The 20,438-nt window shown below is 39.3% G+C and overlaps 1 protein-coding gene across 48 annotated transcripts in view; it reads right to left on the bottom strand.

The window, feature by feature from the left end:
- Positions 1 to 2,419: 2,419 nt before the first annotated feature.
- The window catches only part of DAB1 (DAB adaptor protein 1), a 436,898-nt gene continuing 418,879 nt past the window's right edge, over positions 2,420 to 20,438 (bottom strand). For 29 of the 48 annotated variants that reach the window (XM_021295514.2, XM_021295492.2, XM_065070963.1 and 26 more), the window contains 5 exons: positions 19,639 to 19,747; positions 16,744 to 17,292; positions 15,790 to 15,917; positions 14,832 to 14,930; positions 2,420 to 5,730 (listed from right to left, as the gene is read on the bottom strand). In XM_021295514.2, coding sequence (XP_021151189.1) covers positions 14,847 to 14,930; positions 15,790 to 15,917; positions 16,744 to 17,292; positions 19,639 to 19,747 — 870 coding nt within the window. In that variant the 3' untranslated portion in view covers positions 2,420 to 5,730; positions 14,832 to 14,846. The remainder of the gene's footprint in view (positions 5,731 to 14,831; positions 14,931 to 15,789; positions 15,918 to 16,743; positions 17,293 to 19,638; positions 19,748 to 20,438) is intronic. The other 19 variants (XM_065070993.1, XM_065070980.1, XM_065070982.1 and 16 more) reach the window with 1 other exon arrangement.

Here is a 20,438-nt window from a genome sequence, read left to right as displayed (position 1 = left end):
CTAATAGCTGGAGAGTCGTTTCACTAATAGACCTGATATTTCCTGCCTCTAGTAGGATAATTTTAGAAAGAGACAGGCAATGTTACAGGTAATCAGGAAATAGTATCAGGATATCTCCCCATATTCCTCACTGTCATGCTGAAAGGTATAATTCAGTTTCCTCACACTTTCAGACAGCAAGTAAAGCAAGGAAAAAATACGCGTTTTCCTTCCTCATGCCAGCTCTCTGCATTATCTTAGGTATTAAAAAAAAATTCATATATTTTACAGTAGTAACATTAGACCACAGCCAGGAACAGAAGCAGAACCAGAAGCCCCAAGTGCACGGAGCAGTAAGGATAATAACAGCAAAAGCATTAGTACAGATACTTGTGTATATGACCCAGGCTCACATGTTCACTCAAACCCTCTATTTTACTGCTGCCATATGGATTTTGTTCATTCATCACTGTGGGCTTCCCATGTTGGCTTAGAGAGACAAGTTCAGACAATGGATTCAAACCTCTGTAGACAATTACCAGCAGATATCCCCTTTCATTCCTTTGAAATTATATTCTTGTGACTGAGAATGTTACTCACCACAAAACTAATAAATATGAACCTGACAGGACATAAGTTGCTTATAGAGAAAAGAAAGAAAAAAGGAAATGCTGCATGGAAATATGTATCACAACCTAGAAAAAGGAAGAAAGAGGTTAGCTTATCTGCTGCAGCAACTGTCACTGTGCAGTGATTAAAGCACATAGAACATTGTCTTTAATCCAATATAAGCAAGTTAAAATTGCACATTCCCAGTCTATACAATCAATTGCTTTCCCAGAAGTCGCTGGCATGGAAAAGAGAGACCTGTCAGAGTTCTCACTTGTGTAAAACCGCAGGTTAATTCTGCAAACTGTTTGCTAAATAAATTCTCATTACTGCAGGAGATCATGGACTTAATCAGCATTAGGTAAATCAGGACCATTTCTTGAACCAGTCATGTTTGAGCTGGATACTCTCATACACAATCTAGAGATTCCCAGTGCACTTATGTTATCTAAAATTAATGTAATATAGTACATTGACACAGCAGAGCACGAATCAGATTTTTTTCCCTTCTCAACAATGCCAACATATATCCAGGTCCTTCCTACTTTGAGATTCCTCACCATCACCAGACTAGATCTCAAACCTGCCCATTCTGCATTTTTAAACTGAGTCTGCATAGCAACTGTGCAACATGAACCATTTTTTCTGATTTTTCAACATAAAGTAACTTCACTGTGGGGGTACCAGATGAATATCAACAAGACTAGATTTGGCCTATGCTGTAAAAACGTATTTTGGTTCAAAATCAAGCTTGCCCGTGTCTTATTTCACTTTAAATTGACATTTCATAGCTCCCCAAAAACAAAACAGATCATATTGCTCCTTCCAAGGACATCTGAATACAGTTAGCTAAGTACAAAATCAAAATGACATTAACACTAACATATTTTTATCACAACAGAATGACCTTTACTCTTAGGTGGGCTCCAAATATTTCAACAATGTTCATTGACAAAGGCAATGAATATTTTGGCATGACCCAACATACATTTCTGGTGGATGAGAAAGGGGTAAGACATTAAGAAGAAATAAAACATAATACACGCACATACACCCACATCCCTCCCTTCAGGTAATTATTACCCTTAAATTTCAAAGTTGCATCTTGCGTATTTGCACTGCTCACCTGGCAAAGAATGGTACTATCACATATCTCCACTGGAACATTCAGTACTTGGTACCTCTGAATATCATATAACTTTATTTTGCATGTGCTGTCAAGAGTTTCATACCAGCAAAACACTTCAGCCTACTCCACATGTTGCCCCAACCAGCAGAAAGGTCCCACTGAAATACAAGGTGGCAACATTGACGTGTTTTGTTGGATCAAGGCTCTGCTCTCAATTCTGTGCACACTGCTGGAAATTGTTTTTTGGTTGGTTTTGTGTGTTTCATTTTTTTTTTTTTTTTCAAAATTGTCATGTTTAAAAGCACATTTTTCATTTTAAATCATCCTTGAGGAGGAAAATGTGAGCAGAAGTAACTACAGATTCTCACGCCACAAAAGTACTCCAGCTTTGGTAGCACTCGTCTCTCTCAGGAACACGAGATTTTATAGGAGATGACTAAAATGCTCATTCTAAAACACCTGTAAAGAGGCCAAAAATGGAGAGGTAGCAGTTAAAAGCAGCAGGTTAAGTATTTGCAGGATAAGCAGCACTGGAGAGTGTTTAAGATTAGGTAATTCCCCAAACTGAAGCACTATTTTTTCTCCTTTCCCAGGTATTTCCACTGTCAAAGATACTGGCCGTGACACCCACATTGCATTGTAAGAATGGCAGAATTATCACAGAAAAGCAAAAGCTATGAAAGCAAACTAACTGAAATGATGTCTTTTTTAACATTTTTATTCATAACAGTATTACATGGTGTGTTACAGAAATTAATGGAAAATTTCTAAAAATTTGTTGTTTTTTTGTTGTTGTTGCTGAATGCATTATACATAAAGTTAAAAATAATATGTCCATATACGTTAACAAATGGTCATTATCTGAGGTAAAGTTAAAGTAGGTTTAGAAATGTACTGCAGTCTTTTTATCTTTCTCATCTTTATTAAAAAAATATGTGTCAGAATGCAGAAATAAAAATGAATGAAAACCACAGAGTAAACATTTTTGCAAAGAAGGTGCCCAGTACGTTATCAGATGAAAGGTTCCATCAGACACTTGGATGACTACGATCTATCAAAATATCTTTTCATGACAGGTAAAGATCAAGAACCTACGGGGGATGATAACAGGATGGCTGGTGGGATTCCCTGGTTTTTAAATTCAAAGTGATGAATTTAGTGCTAGTGAAGGACGAGGGATTAAACAATTGCACAAGCTGGATATTTGAGTTATCTACAATACTGGTACAGTGCAGAGGCCTTCCAGTCCTCTCAACTCAGCATCTCAACCATGACAAGGACGATCTAACTGTATGACAAGACAATCCAGGATTTGTTTTTATTTATGAGCATTGGTAAAGGTAAGACAAAGGTCCTTGGTGACGGTCCAGCTGTGTCCCATGAGACACTAAAATCCCAGCCTTGTTCCCTTGGCACCTATTCATTGCAAGGACCATGCAAATTATTTGCTTCCTACAAATACGATGTCAATGGATCCTCTGAGACATAAATCTCCTCTTTTTCTTTCAATGCTTTACCCCGTAAATGGAAATGCACTGATGGCACTAAACCTCAAATGTCTATGATGAACCAAAATTGTCTTTGTGGCTCCGTATGTAGGACAAAACCCAAAAGAGACACTGGTTAAGAAAGTAGCACCACTGTGCAAATTAGGAAAACATTAAGAATATTAAGAAACGTCCTTCAGAAATGCTTTTACCTCTGCTTTTAATCCTGCAACGTTCAATCCACAAATCTTAATTCATCTTCTCCAGTGCGAAAACTTGATCTTTCTTCTGATGGGAAAATAAGATGCACTACAAAGCCGTTTACACATGACTAAGGAATAAGCGTCAAATGACCATGAATGGGGATAAAAGTTCTCTTCTCTGCAGGTTCATCAGGTCTATTCACAGCTGATTTTTCATTCACATACATTCCGTAACGCACATTTCTCTAATTTCTCTAATTCAAAACAAAAGACTGGAATCATGTTGCGAAATTTGGTTGTACACATCAACAATCGCCACCCATGTTATTGTGTCTTCTAAACCATTTTTAGCTTTTAATAGAGATGAAAGAAAGTAAAATATTTATAACTCCAGGCCTATTTTAATAATGACAAAAATGTAAATCCTAATGTGTCAATTTAAAAACAAAATCTGCACAATAACCCTAAAAACTGATTAATCATTAGACTTATTCAACCTTTTTTCCTTTTTCTATTTTTCTTTTTTTTTTTTTCTTTTTTTTTTTTTTTTTTCTTTTAGTGTTAAACCACTAAATTCAATATACTGTAACTGCATAGGAACATCAGGAAAACACATTTGACCTGTATAACAATTCTCTGTAGGGCAAAAATATATAGATTCTTTATGAAAATCATGTGCTAAACATATGAACCCAAACACTGCACTTTTGCTTCATAAATGTAAAAAAAGGAAGCTTTAAATTTTTTTTGTTCTGTGTGTAAACAGTTTTGATGACTTCTATGCAGAGGTTCAGAGGAATGTAAATGAAATGTGATTTCTTGTAAGTGGAGTATGTCCATGTGATAATGCTAGATCATAAAATCATGTGTTCCCATTAATCTCTAGTCGCTGACAAGCTGACTGCTTTTGGCAAATGCACTTGAGCTGCAGCCCATTACCATAAGCACGTGAACAAACGCATGTGATGCAAGAACCACAAACTGGGTTTCCGACACCTCCCAAGCACTGCAACTTGCTACCTTCTCTACTGTGTAATGGCATCAGTAAAAGAATTTTCTTAACATTTATATTTACAAAAAAACTGGCAATTTTCATTCGAACTCCTTAAAGCCATTTCCCCTTAAACATTTAAAGAGTTTAACAGTAAGATTTTTTCAAGTTATAAAATAAAAATCCCATTTGATTTTTCTGATGTACAAAAAGTGATAAAGATGAACAATTTGATCACAGAATCAGTTTGTTATTCCAAAATCCATGCCATCCTTGTCCCATTTGTAAAGTCCACTTCATCCAAATTCCTAAACCAGAATCATACCAGTATTATTTGGCAAATGATTTTTTTTTTCATCAAAAATGGCACACAGAGAAGAAAACACTTGTCTGCATAGCATTACAGCAGCAAGATATTGAAGAAATAAAAATATTCCTTTTCTGCACTTTGTTTAGAGTTTCCTAGGAAATACTGACTCTTTCGTCTTTCCTCGGTGGGACTCGATGTCCTTTTTCTACCCACAACATGAGTATTCAAACAGAAAAGCAGCATTTCTTCCTCATGATGCACTAGAACTTAAAGGTCCATTTGGCAACATTTTCAGTCAGGATGGATAAACAACCGTGTTATTCTGTGGCTTCAAGTTAGGAATCATTTCTGCAGGAGGCGTTTTGCTGTTGGATCTGTCACTCATACAAAACTACAGAATAAGAAATACAAAAAAAATGACACTGCCAGTGTTTTGTTGTTGTTGTTCTTTAAACATGTCTACATAGGGGAAAAAAAAAAGTCAGGATCAGCCTGATGTAAATGATGATGAAAAACATGATACCGTGACATAAAAAGTGCCAACTTGTGCCCAAAAGGCTGTTGAATGATAATGCCACTGCTACATACAGGTTTCTGCTTTTCGCTCAAAAGAAACAGAATGTCTAATACTCAATAAATTTAAGATGCTCATTATTTATATGTGGCATATGGAAGATAACAAACGCTTAAAAGAAGACCAAGGAGTAAGATTTCCTAGTCTGGATACCCATGACTTGTGGGGACAGGGCTGGACTCGTGGTGTGGATAAGCAGGAAGAGTTTGTATTTTGTGCTGCCTTAGGAATCTGCCATTGGTTGCCAAAAAAGAAGTGTCAGGAACACTCGTAGAGCCAGTCCAGGAGGGCAATCATCTCTCCTTGTCAGACAAAATCAATCGGAAAAAAGCACAAAAGCCAAAGGCCTGTCGGGTTGTTGGGTTTCATTTCAGTCTTGGAGCACCGCAAGCCCGTACCAATGCTATTTCTTAGGTCTGTTGATCTGAGCGTAGAGAGGTTCTGCTTCCTGAGGATAACAAAAATAAAATAAGCGGACATGTCTCCAAACATTTTTAGAACATCTGCTTGAGAACAGCAATACCTCGTGAGTCAAAACCCAAAGGAAGTGTCTGTTTTCTCTGCTGCCTTGATCACAGCACCCCAGTTGAATTGTGAAGAAAATATGGCATTATTTTAGAAAACGAATCCTTAGTATCAATTTCCTCTTCCAGTATCAGCTGTGCACTGATCCTCAGGAGGTATTGCTGGCCACAGACACATGAAGAAATGAAATGATATTTGTATGACTGGACGTTTTGATGTTTATAGGCCAGAAACGTAGCTGGTGTAAAAGGCAGGTACTGGTACCAGGCTGAGACCCCACCCAGCAGCAAAGAGCAGAACATCACTGCGGATGGTACACAACTCGTGGAGAAAAACACTTGCAAACAAAAACCGCCGCTGAAAGGTGAGCTAATGAAGCTGTGATGGGATTTAAAGTAACAACAGGAGCTGCCGATGAAGAATGAGGAAAGCTCGCTCTGTGCGCTTTGATTAGGAGCCTGGACAATTATTAAAGCTGGAAGGAAAGCGGGTCAATTTGCTAACAGATTCTTTCTGAGCAATTCCCTGGATGTGAGGGGAACAAGAGTTGCCATGTTCTTCAGTGTTGCTTCACAGCTGACACCCTGTTCTTTCTTAATACTGTGTTCATCTCAGCTGCAACGGGAAGCAAACCATCCATGAACCCTGGAATCCATTCTACTTCATTTCCAGAAACTAATTTATTAAACTAAGAATGACATCTAAAAAAAGAACAAGACAGGCAGAAAGGCTAATTAATGCCATACTGCATTAACTCTCCACAGCTTGATAAATATTCAAATACCATGTCACGACGTTGAATTTAACCAAGTTAGAATCAACTCATGTTACAGCAGCATCAGCAAAAGCTGACTTTGAGCAAAAAAAACCCAAAGAGCAAAAAACCAAACTCCGAAGACTGGCAAATCACTGGGCAGTGCAAAGCACAGAAACCTCTGTCGGGGGATGGCACAGGATTTTAATTGCTACTTATAAAATGATGCTGCTGAAGAGAAAAATCAGCCCAAAGGTGGATCCGTAGGGTTGTATTTACTCCATATCCAGGGGGTCTGACCAGTGCTACAGGCTCTGCCTCATCCCAGTGCCCTGTCCCACCTCACTGTGCATCTTGTGTTGAATGAGGAGCAACACAACAAATCCAAAACATGACCTGTTTCCTTCATGCCAAGAAAAGCTGTCACTTGTTCCTTAAAATGACTACACTTCTGCCGCTTGCAGAGACTCTGCTTCCTCAACTCTTGTCTACAGGAAGCCCCAAGTACACTATGAGCATTACAAGAGGATGAGAAAAATCCTTTGGAATAATTAAATAAAGGCTGCTGAAATTATCACTAGAAAGAAACAAATACATTTTGTGACCTTGAAACACTGAAGGTAATCAGAAGAGATGACTGAGAGTAAATAACTGCATTTCACATACTGTGTGTTAAGTCTACCTATGCCAATTTTCATGTACGGCAGACATGAAGCTGGCAGAATGATCTATCACAGCTAGTTCAGAGAAAATCTGTACTAATTAATGTGGGAACCTGACACACACCAGGCCATTCTTCAGGAATTTGCTGAACCTGAGGTGATTGCAATGGGAAGCGAAAAGGAAAGAAGAGAAGAAAAGGGGAGGGAGGGAGAGCATCCCTTTGGAACAAAAGATGTCAGATTTCAAATACCTTCGGAGAAAAAAAGAGCCTTTCAAAATGTCAAGCGTGCTTGTTAGGGCTGTCCTTGAATATTTTTAAGATATGCAGATGCACTTAAGGAAGAGGTGTCCTAAGGTGCCACTGAACTTGACACCATTGGAAGGAGGAGGAGGAGTTCATCATCGGTCATCTGCACTTTCAGCAACACATGAGGGAGCCTTCAGAATTACAACTTTCTTTTATTCCTACCCAGTGTTCACCTGAACATACACTCCATGTGGCAAAGGCCTGCATTTCTCACTGATTTGAATAATTTTTTCTCCTAGTAGACCATAACATTTTGAATGAAAAATGTGCTCTTATGTCTTCCTTTTAGTTGATTTCCCTCTTCAGATGCCTAAATGAGAAATTAATTGCAGTAATTGTGTACAATCTTCTCAGCCATTTTTTTTTTTGTCCATGACCGAGATATGTTTTCTAATATTACTTTGAGATAATTCAAGCAGTGCTTCTTGACTATAGCCCTGCATTGCAAATGGTATCTGTAAAGTATTGATAATAATCCTTGAGAAAGCAAAAGAGAGCAGAAAGGGACAGAAAAGAGGCAAAACGTGAGTCAAGTGCTGTTGACTTCATGGAGAGCTTCTCTCTCAAAGCCAGGGCTTCACAAGCCTTACTTTGTAGGGTCTTCGAAGCAGAAATAAACCTCCTTCTTTTTACATATGCCATGCAAAAGTCACAGTGAGTGTCAGTAAAAGGCAGGTGAGCCTAACTCTTCTCACAGCAACAGAACCATCTCACTGATGTTTTCTGCTTTCTACTTCTACCCCTGTGATAGGAACAGAGTTGAAGGGGAGGAAATGAAAGAAGAAGTATTTGCCAGGAAAAAAAAAAAAAAAAGGAACAAATAAAATAGCATACAAAGCTTCCAATCCACATAAATGCCTTGAATCTGAAAGCGTTTTCCTTTCTATAGGATTGCCCCAGAAGCACTTGTGAGGTGCTTTCATCAACCTACAGGGAGAAACCAAGACGACAACTGGCAGCATCTTTTTTTTTTTTTTTTCTGCTAAATCCTACTTGAAGGCTTCTATCAGCTTTGGGGATACGCAATTTCTGGCAGATGTTTGAAAAGTAAATGTTTTCCTTTATGTTTGGAACCTGCTATCAAAGCAGTGTTTAGCTATTTTCTCACACGCTAGCGTGGCTCTTTACATTGAACAGTAGCCCTGAAATGACAAGATGTTGCAGGAAGAGGATATGAATTCACAGGTGAGGTATCTGACCAAAGTGACAGGTTGCAGTATGGGACCAGAAATGTCTAAATATACACACCTTATGGTAAGAGAATAAAATATTCAGGAAGCTACAAGTATGTTGTGCAAATGTTGAGTTATGAACTTTATTGGAATTAATTTCAAAAATTGCCAAAGAGAAAATTTTCCCTATGTATGCTACATTTACATATTCCAGAGATACTTCATGCTTAAAATCCATTTATTCCCATTTTAAGGAACATTTTGCACAATATACAAGACTGCAGCAAAAAGTACGTATTTCTGGTATAGTACACTACTGCATGAGTTAACAAGATTGCTAATGGTTTTGAATAACATTATGTAACTACTAGATGTAAATTTACATCTAATTTGAAGATATTAACATTTGCTCCCCAACAGAACTAATCATTGGCAAACATCTCTTGAACGATTCAGCATCTATTTGGGCTTGTGTAGGTGAGCTCACTCACAAAACAGGACTTGGCTAGGAAGAAACTCTTTTTATACTGGCAGCTCTTTCATCAGTGCAAGGCTCCCCGCTATGTGCAAAGCTTCAGGCAAGATGTACAGAATTGTAGAGGTGAGGCCCACATAGATTTCTTTGCCCTTTACAACAGATTCTCAGCATCAGTTTTACTCCTGGCTGACTGATCAGAAAGGGCAGGCTCAAATGATGGAGTTTCATGAAATAAGTGTGCTGGAACGTCAGCCAAAATGAGAATCTTGTGCTGGGGATGCAAGTGAAGGGAACGGGAGTGCAATGTGTCTTCTCTATTTATTGCATGCTGACTCAGTAAAATAGGACATAGTAAACTTGGCAAGTGGGATTCAAATTAAATATCTTTGGTGATAAGAAAAGGAATTCCTATTGGCCATTAACAGCTAGTAGCTTATCTTTGGTTATTTTTATTACAGTTAGCCTCTATTAGCAACATAAACATAGCAACCTTCTAGTACAGGATTATGATGGGAGAGTGCCCCTATTCGTACTATAAACCTACCCAGGAATAGATTCTAGTCTCAAATATCCAGCTTAATTATTAGCATTTTAGAAGCTGTTGTCATTTTAGTATCAAGATGGATCCATAAAATCAAAAACCAATGAGAGCTTCTCAGAAAGATAAGCCCTGCTCCATCTTGGTCCCAGTATAATAGTGAACTGCAGCCAAGAAACATACCTATTATTTCTGGGCCCCTTTCCTAACAAAACAGGAACCATACAATTATACTTTCCATCTATATATCTGTAAATTCTCCTTCCTAACTTCTGAACCCAATGGCCAATTTAAAGCAAATTGTTCCATAGTGTCAAATATACTAAATTGTCGCAAGTGCCTTTTTAAAATCAGTTTTGTGCAGAAGACAGAGAACTTTTCAATGACCTCATTACAGAGAAAGCTGCAGGAGCTCGGCCCCTAACTGAATTGCAGGATTGCAAATCAGCAAGAACATGGCTCTAAACAAACTACATAGATTTTGTCTCTTGTTTAGAGGAAGAAGTTGGAGAAATGGAAGGGTACCTGGCTGCTTCAAGTGGACTTGGAAACACTGGAAGAGGTAAGAAAACCTTGTATGAGCTGGTCACATTAAAATGAACAGCTCGAGGGGGATTGTTGCAGCAGAAATGAAGACAAATCTGTAGGATGCCTCTATTCACAGAGCAGCCTGGATTTCTCTAGTCTTGACTCTTCAGATTCCCTGTGAAACATGACAATGAACAAACAAGCATGGGGCTTGAAATGACAATTTTTGGATTTCTCTGGAATGAAGTAGTACTTCCCAAACTGTGATCCCTTTCCAAATGCACAACGATCTTTCTCTCTCACATTTACAGCCCCACTTGATGCTGTGTGTTTAGTTTGAGAATGATAGCTCTAGAAACTACCATAAGAACAGGCTGGCCATAATCATGATGAATTCCTCTTTGGACTCTGTTCAGTTCCTCTTGAGCCAGATGAATGATAGTAACAGATCCTGCAAATATCTCGATATTTTGAGCCCCTTCAGAGTCCTAGTGCCATAGAAAGGGGCAGAAAGGAAGAGGAGGTTGCAGAATCAGCTTAATGTGCCCTCCTGAGGCTCACTAAGCTCCCAGATAAGTCAAGGCTTTGTCCATAGGTTGCTATTTTCTTTCAAATTCCTAGTAACAGCCCAAATCCAGACTTAGAATAGTCCCTCCTGGAGCTGACTAAGATTATTAGGAACATTTATCACTAAGAATGGCACTTGCTCAAAGATGGATGATGGCAGCGGGCCACCAAAGTACCACCAAAAGCTGATAGACAAATATTCTAATGAACTGTTGCTCTCCTGACAGTGCTGATGGCATCATGAAGGGTGTGACATATTTTGAGGGCTGATAATTGTCTGCACACATTTCATAGAACAACCGAACAACTTTTTGAGGAAGATATGCTCTAGCCACAAATGTTTTGAAGGTTTCCTGAGAATCTCTCGTGAATGACTGCCAGTGCAAGTCTTGAACCAGGCAGCCTATTATCAGAGCTGCATTTGTTCCAGCACTTAAAATGACCTTTTTTTACAATAATTGTGGTATTAAATTCCCATTATTCTCTTTCAGAATTTTCACACTGTTGCTAACTTGCCTTGGAGAACCAGTCTGCAGGGATCATACAGAGTTAGTCCACCTTTGTGATATCCAATCCCAGTATTCATGATGGCTTTATTCTTTCTACAATCAGGATGCTTTTGTAGGAGACACTAGCCAACATAACCACAGGTATCCAAAGAAGCCTGGCATCAGGGAGTTGATGTTTGCTCCTCTCCTTCCCTCTTCTCATCATGCTTGAAGGCTTCTCTCTCTATGGCCCTTGCTAAGATTATAATTGTAGAGCTCCAGGGCTTCCCAGTGTCACGGCGTGCTAGACCTATTGCTGAGGCTGATTTAGAGGCTGAGGCTAAAATATCCCCAAGAACAGAAATATCCACACCATAGGCTCTGCAACTACGAGCCTGTAACTCAGGCTGACTGGCTGCACTGACGCAAAGAGGATGAGCAGGCGAAAACTACTCCGGTCAAACATCTTGCTTTAATCACACGTGTCCATAATAAGAAAAGTTTTACACATTCAGTAGAATATTAGCAAAATACAGTTCTTTCCTTCTGTCTGCTTTCAACATAGTTATTCCACACATAACCTCTAAAGATAGCAGTAGGGATTAAACGTAAGTCAGCTGAAGGTGGTGGTCTTATTATTCAGCATTCTCCTCACCTCTTCTGTAAAATCACTGTCCAGCCTCAACACCGCTCACAAACCAAGGGAAAACAACTGAATACAGATCTTGCTATCAACTGCTCTGCAAAGAGTTGATTTTATTTCACCTCTGAAAGTTAGTCTTGTCTGCTTCTCATCTGCAACCATGAAGGCTTGAAATCCATAAAATGTCACATTTACCTACTAAGAACCCACAACTATTTGAAGAGTGACTTATAAAAATTGCTACTGGTAGGATGAGGATTTTGAGAGCCTAAGTTGAAGACTGCAAAAGGAAGAGAGAAGAAAGGGAGAAATGAAGATAATAACTGAAAGATGCTGAATTATTTCTAGATGAGAATATGCAGTACCAGAAGGAATCAAGAAACCAAATTGCAAGGGTACCTTGAAAGATCAGAATACAAAATACTAGGCAGGTGAGTACCCTGAATATATCAAGATAAGAAAAGATATTGTACGGGCACAGCTGATTTCACAGCGCTGATGGGAACAGACATATTTGAAATTTCTGAACACAATACTATGCCATGCTCCTGAGAGGTCCACTCATCTGAGCTGTACACTATGCTGTTCTTGGTGGGAAGAACCATGTTCTAAAGAGCAAAGTAATCTCCCATCTAGCACACAAAAGCGGCTTTTATGCAGACTGTGATTCCTTTGTACTACATGTTTCTCCCCATTAAGTTTCTCTCCAAATGGAGAGCTCAATACACAACACAGTAGTAAGTCCTGAATTGATAATTTTCCATGGAGATTAGACTTTCTGTTGCTCTGACGATACCAGGCTTCTGAATTAGATGGGCTGATTTTAGCAAGTGGATTTCCTACGGACTGCTGCTGAATGGGCACTGCACAGACGCACAATGACATTAGTGTAACTTCCCCGGATAGAGGCTTTCTTTTTGTTCGGTTTCCTGTTCCTGCCTACAGCTTTTAAGAGTTACTATAATAAGATAATCAGTAACATTAGTTAACATTTCCCAGAATGTCTTTCTGAGAATTATACATATTTTATGCAAGACTCTACAAGGATTAACAAAAAATATAGAAAAAACCCATATGGAATCACTGGTAATATACTGTTCTTGTAGCTCCCAGAAACTCTTGACAGATAAAATAATGTATTTTACTATGTGTTACATAAAAGCAGAACAAAGTAGTCCCTTACTTGACTGCCTCACACAGAAATGTGCATTAACAGACTTAAACTACTGTTTTAAGTTACATCTGGAACTCCTGGTAGGTATACGTGTGTGATGCTAGTTTACAAATGTTGGTAACTATCTTTGTGACAGTCAGTAAATCAGAAAGAGATTTTATCATTATTCTCCCCGTGATGAATTGCAGAATCACCCTATGATAAAGCGCAATAAACAAATGTATGTGGGTTTCCACAGTATGGGACTCAAAGGTCAAATTCTCTTTCTAGATCTAAGAAAGAAATCTTGAAAGGGGCTGAAGTTGGGATAGTGCTGGCTGAGGTCAGGCAAAGGCAAAGCCAAATTACTATGTGGCACCATCCATTTGCGGAAGCAGTTTTCGCTGGAGTACAAAATCAAGTGATGCTCTTGCTAGAGCAGTTCATCCCGGCTTGACTTTACCCATGCACTGTCATTTTTAGACTCAATGAGACATAAAGTTTAATGCTATCTTTGCTTCAGCCTCTAAGAGCTGAGCATTACTTTGTTGATGCTAACGCAGGGGGAGATGCCTTCTCACAGCACCACATATTACTAAGAGATAATCTTACTACTACCAAGCAGATAAAAGCTAAGTTACTGGAAGACTTTTAAAACCATATTTAATGTACAAAGTAAACTGACTCCTAATGAAACTACTGAGTTGAAACCAAATTACTTTGGCTCAGGGTGGATAAGTCACTGGTAAACACGGTGCAATTTTTGTACAAAAATAAAAAGCGTTCTACCATTGTTAGGGATTTGCTTCAGGAGGTTTGTGCTGAAGCACAGAAGCTGCATCAGCTCTCATATTTGGGTAACAGAAAACAGGAATAGCAGACAGGGAGAAGATAATAAAACATATCCTTCCAATAGTAACACTTGAGAGTATTTTCATGGAATAACAATGCTCAGCACTCAAAATTTTGTAGCTTTACTGTCTTTCTGGTAAAACACATATACTGTATTGATACAAATCAAAGAACATTCACTGGCAGCCATGTTTTCTAATGTGTTCTGTAACACAAAACATGAAAAGATCATCTTTTCCGTCTGTCTGGACTTAAATAGCTTACGTTTGATGAATAATTTTTAAAACATCAGTATATCAATGGTAATATTAATGATAATAATTTTCATGTTTTTAATTTGCAGTTGGAGATAAAAACACACAAACCCATTTCAGTATTTTTTACACGCAGATAAAAAATGTGCTGCTTCTACTGATTATCACATTGATTTAGGGTAGAGGTGTTCATGTATCATTACATAATTTCATTAAATGTTTGTTTTATCTATGGGTAAGATGTCTTATTCCATTTAATATGTTACATCTGACAAAAGGCAAGAGTGGATTTGATAAAAATAAAATGTTTTGCCTAATACATCATGAATAATGGCTCAGTTTCCCTATTTCCCCTTCGAATTTGAACACAACGTAAAGTAAGTCTACATTTCTTTAAAGCATGCAGGCAGCCGAAACACACATATTTGCATAAGCTGCAACACTTGGTGAATGGCAAAAGCCATGCAAACCACCGAGCATGAGGAACACACTGTGCATAATGGAGAGGAAAAACGCAAGAGATGAAAAGGAAAATTAAACCATGCATCCATGAAAGCAATGGTAGGCACTGGTGGAAGAATAAGTGAGCACCTCAAGGATGTAGAGAAAAAAAGGACAGATACCTACCCCAACCTGCGCTATCTAGCTACCGACCTGTGGGCTTATAGTATCACCAGTTGGCTCACCAAATGGATCACTGTTGGATGAGGCCTGAGACCCATCAGGCTAGAATACAAGAACATAACACCTTTTTTTCTCAACAATAAGCAAAGTGAAAAAGTCAACACAAGGTTATTTTCATGCTGTGGGGATAAAAAGTACAGCCTATCTCATGAAAACCAGAAAGTGAGACCTCACCACCGATATGTTCTCAAAAGCCATACTGGTTTCCTGCAGAAAGGACCACTCCGGTGCCTGCTGGAGCCATTGCAGGAGCTGCCACAGGCTCCAGAAGGTACTGAATCAGAAAATCCAAATCTATGTAAATCAGAAAGAGTCCAGGCTTGCATTATTTTGTACTTTTTTGGTATAGACTCCATCTTGCCTTTGGCTCACTTAGGCTCTTATCTGCCTAAGACACCTTGTAATTCAAAGGCATTGCTTAGATAACATTTCTTGCTTTGGTCCACTGAGTCTAAGGCAAAGAAATCACATACTGAGGGCCAGAACATTGAGGAATGTAACTAGGCAAGCAACTGGGATGCAACAATGTGCAAGACAACAGCAGCCATCATCTTTTAACACACAAACTCTCACATCTCTGCAGCCTCAGCATGTATGTTATTTTACCTCGGACACCCTTCCAATCAACAAGTGAATGCTGGTATGCTAAAAAGGACACTAACATATATAACCATACATATGAACTCTGAGTTTGATTCCTTTTATGCAATATTAGTGCATATCACCATAAATGTCATACTTTTAGCTATCATAACTGAACTGGAAAGTGAATGCTGTCTGCAGCTCCCCCTTAAAAACCACCCAGCCCTTATTAGAATAGTTATTTCTGACACTCCTAAACAACATTTCATAACTTCCACCTTTTCTAGCTAAAAAGAAATAATGAGCATTTGCTACTCACAGCCTCTTGCTCCTCACTTTTGCTTGGGCTTTCAAACCCCTCTTCAAAGAGGTCATCTGCAGCAGGATCACTGGTATGAGATGCTGATGATTTTGATGGAGAACTCTGTCTGGGTGCGGGGGTTGGAGCTAAACAAAGATTAAGGTAAAAGCAACAGAATACTTATCTGTTAATTTGTTCAGAAAGGCAGCAGCACAAATTTTCTAATGCTTTAGAGCCTTCAACTTTTATTACCCTTGAAAATTATTTTCTGACGAGGAGCTGTAAGAGTTCTCTCTTTGAACACAGAAGCAATTATCAATTCCATATACCGGATTTCATTTGGTGGTTTCCAAATTAAGTTTGGCTCCATCTGGCATGTGCCTTTAGGAACCAGGGAGACACCACTACATTACATTAAGAATACATGAGTCACCTACCCTATGGCAGGTAAGCAAAACAGAAGGTCTCTAGTTGGCCCCTGGTAAATCTGTGTCTCATTAATTCCTCTTTTCAGCAAACTGCCAAATACTCCATCTCCATGCTTCAAACACAATAAGCTTATTTTACAGCTCTTCAATGAATTTCCTCACATCTCCACTACATCAAGCTATTCAAATAAATGCCCATCTCCTAATTTCTGCAAAGTATGGCTTGAATGGGACATAAGTGTAAGGTTTAATGTCATGGGCATTTTCCAAGCAGTTTGCATGTCCCTAGCATAGAATGTATATTGCTGTCTTCTTAGAAATTAAATTTTAGACTGCAGCTACTGAGGCTGTTGATTTCAATGGTTTCTGAAGTTCCTCTCTGATACTTTTCTTTATGGCTGTAACATATTAATAAGCTAGAGCATGCATGCAGGATCTCAGTCCATACCTGTGTTGCAATTTACTGTATTAAAAAAAAAAAAAAATGCTTTGAGGAGCAGTCACGTCTGTGGAAAGGTATGGCCAAAAGCATATAAATACTCACGTGAATTCGTAGATGGTGTCGTGGAAGTCACAGGAGTCAAATTTAACTGAGAGATGTCAAAGTCATCACAATCATCTGCTTCCTGTGCCATCCCAACTTTGTTAAAGTAACTTGAGAAGGCCTCTGAGGTACAACTGAGGGAAGGCTGATCTGGTTTTCTTGATGGCACTGGTGGAGGCTGAGCCATCTGGAAATCTTTAAACATTTCTTTTCCCATTTTCTGTCTGGGCCTGTCTGTCTGTGGACTTGATCTGTTGGAATCACTGGTGGGTGGGACAGTAGCTATAGGAGCAATGGTACCTTGAAACATGGCTGCTTGTAAAGGCAAAACAGTTTGTGTCGGCATGAAGGCAGTTGGTTGGAACTGACCCGCTACAGATGGCCACGCTTGCTGAGTGGGAGGGAAAATGCCGGGCTGGCCCCATGCGATGGGTTGTCCTCCCTGCATCACCTGAGCAACTGGAGGCTGAGCACCCATGGCCAACTGCTGTTGAACAAGTGGTTGCTGTCCCCAGAACGAGGGCAGAACAGCTCCCATGGCAACATAACCTTCAAAGAATAGAGAGAACAGAAGAAAAAAAAAAAAAAAAAAAAAAGGAAGATTTCAACATTGCAGACAAGAGCATTCAGAAAAAGCTACACAATAAATCAGAAATATGCAGGCTACACTAGCAATCCCACTTTAGCCCACTTCAAAAAAAACCTGAAAGATGGCTGAATTCATATCAGTGAACAAATACTTGTACACAAAGCCACAGGTTGGTGGATACTGGCAATAATCCTTCCTCTCATCTGAACAAATAATCTCTCCTCTTCTTCCTCAGTGAGTATCCCCGTGGGTCTGTGAAGATCTGTGTGCAGGGACCCGGCTGGCAGTTGCACACTGGGTAGTTCCCTGCCCCAGGGCTTTGTCTCAAAGCACAGCTGGGATCAGTTTGGTCAAAACATGTCCCAGAACCACAGCGGCCTCCATGAACATTTCCTAAACTCACCTCTTTGTAGCACAACCCTGCTCCGCATCCCTGAGCTCTGCAGGCTCCTCTTGCCACCCTGACTCTCCCTGTCCTCTGGCTGTCCCGCTCCTCTTGGGGATGGGATCTCTGGGACCAAACGTGATGTTCTGGCTCAGGCTGGGATGGAACTAATAATTTCAGAGATAAAAACTCAGCAGCCAGAGGGAAGGAAGAGGATGGCCAGGACTCCCTCCCCTCAGCATAACTTCGCAGCAGTTTCTCAGCCTTTTCAATTTTATTTTTTGCTGGGGAGAGTGACTCGAACACCAGTCAACTTCTGCCAATGACCCAGCTACAAAACTGGTTCTAACACACAGGGAAGCATCTTTCTAGATGTTAGAGGACAGCCCAATGGCCCTTGACCTTCTTGCAATAGATTCTGTGCAATCTCTTCTGACACAGCTACAGTGCAAACCACTGGGACTCTGAAAAGCAAAGCAAATGTCCCAAATTGTGTAATAAAAAGAGAGAGTCTGGATTAATTCAGATTTTAAAAAAACCCCAAGAAACAACCAACCAACAAACAACAACCAAACACATTTAGTTATGACCCAGTTACCTGAGAACATCCTGAGTTTCTGCTGTACTACATACCCAATAACAAAAAACTGCTTCAGGTATTATGCTAGCATAAAACCTCTCTAGTTTTGGAGGAGATTAAAGATTAAAACTAAAATTATAACTGCTTTCTGTCAGACCAGAACCCTTTTCAAGCTAACAAGAATTTGACTGTGTAGGAATTATATTATCAGGTGCTTTGTTATTTACAATGAAAAAAAAACCCTGAAACTAATACTGTAAAAAATTTTACAAATGAAACCATATAATACAATTATGTTCCACTGATAGATTTTTTTATACTTTACAGATATGCTGTTTCATGTTTAAATTAAAGATTTACTGCTAATACGTTACAATAAGAAAACCTCTTTTACTTTTTAATACTGTTATAGCCTTAAAACTCCTGTTTCTAACCCAGGTGTTCTTCTCAGTCCTCATGTAGCTTTTCCTCTTGACTTTATTTCTAGGCTGTTTTGCAAAGCTCAATGTAAGGGTAGTTGCAAAATTGTAAATTGAAACAAAAAACAGAAGTTGAACTTTGAAAGATCAAATTAATGACTGATGAAAGGAACAGTCACTCAGATACATATCTATTTCTATAGATGGCTACGATGGACTCTCCAGATGTCCTTTTATCTTGCCCCCACTGTAACCTCATCCAAGCCATGAGGGTTTTCATCTGTCATTATCCCCAAACGCTTCACCATCAGTGTAACCTTTCTGAGATGCAGTGGCTCATCAGAGAAGAAGTTATCCAATTAGAAAGTCACTGTTGAATGATTCAAGGCACTCCTCCTCCTTTTTTTCCTAAGTGGAGCTGCAAGTGCTCCAAATATCCCAGGCAGGGATCAGCTTTTGAATTTTGAGCCCTTTGAGGAACACAGAAATGTCTACAGGAAACAGCAGCATTTGCCTAAGTGGAATACCACTGAAAGGCAATCAAATTCTCCATGTCTCATTCTCTGTTTACTAGAGACAGCACAGGATATTCATTGCTACTGAAAAAAAAAAGGCAAAGCTAAACTAAATGCTTTTTTCTCTCTTGCTACTGTACCTGCAAAGTGTGTTACTGAGATGGCTGAACTATGGTTCAACTCCCAGTGACTTTTATGGCCTTTGTGTCTAAAAATGTGGGTAAATTCAAAATAAAGTATTCCCTGCTTCTTCAAGACTTGTTTTGCCTTGCCCTGCAGTACTGTCCTCAAAATCCTTCCCCACTTCCACTACACTAAATTAATGGCTTGAGTACTGAAATGCAAACCAGAGCTCAGAACCAATCACCAAATCTGAGTTGAGCCTTTATTTCCAGCAGATTTCTTACCTGAGGGTACGGCAGCAGTACTGAACGGTACAGAACCAAACATGTCTGTACTAGCAGGGAGTGACTGGGATGAAGATGGGATAAAGGCATCACCTGGAGTAGCAGGAGTCTGCAAGAAAACAGGAATAAAATACAATGATGACATATCAGCTGCAGCTTCTGCAGCACATACTTTGCTGTCACATCATCTGTAACTCTAAAAATACAAGTCTGGAGAAAAGAAAGAAAAAAGAACAGGAAGATGTAGAATGAAAGGAGCAATAGAAATAAGAGTATCATAATTTGCTGGAGGCAGGAGAAAAAGAAAGATAATGAGAGACTTTGTACCAGAGGAAAAAAGTAAAAAAAATTGCCTGGAATGCATCACGGGCAAAATATTGACATAATTTCTTTCTCTAGAACACACAAACTTGTTATTCCAGGTGCTATGTGACAACCAGTAGAGTCAGTGACCATGGCATTAACAGTAAAGGTAAATGAAGTATCTGCAGGATCTATGGAAAAGTGAATAAATATTGCTTCCAATTAACTAACAGGACCAGAACCATAGCTCTACATAAAAGGAGAAACACAATCCCATTGAGCAAGCTAAGGATGAGGAGAGAGGACTTTGAACATCTAGTCCCAAACACACTGCAGGATACTCTGGAGATCTAGGGCTGAGAAAATTTTCTTTGCCCTCAAAACACATTCAGCCACCTCTCTCTTTTTACTGTTTTGCCTTCCTTCACCAGGAGTTCTGGGCTATGTGCTTGCTGGAACCAAAGAGATGTGATTTATACGGCTGGAACCGGATCCTC

Source organism: Columba livia, chromosome 8 (assembly GCF_036013475.1).
Source record: "Columba livia isolate bColLiv1 breed racing homer chromosome 8, bColLiv1.pat.W.v2, whole genome shotgun sequence".
Taxonomy (NCBI): domain Eukaryota; kingdom Metazoa; phylum Chordata; class Aves; order Columbiformes; family Columbidae; genus Columba; species Columba livia.
This window is presented reverse-complemented; position numbering and strand designations above follow the sequence as displayed.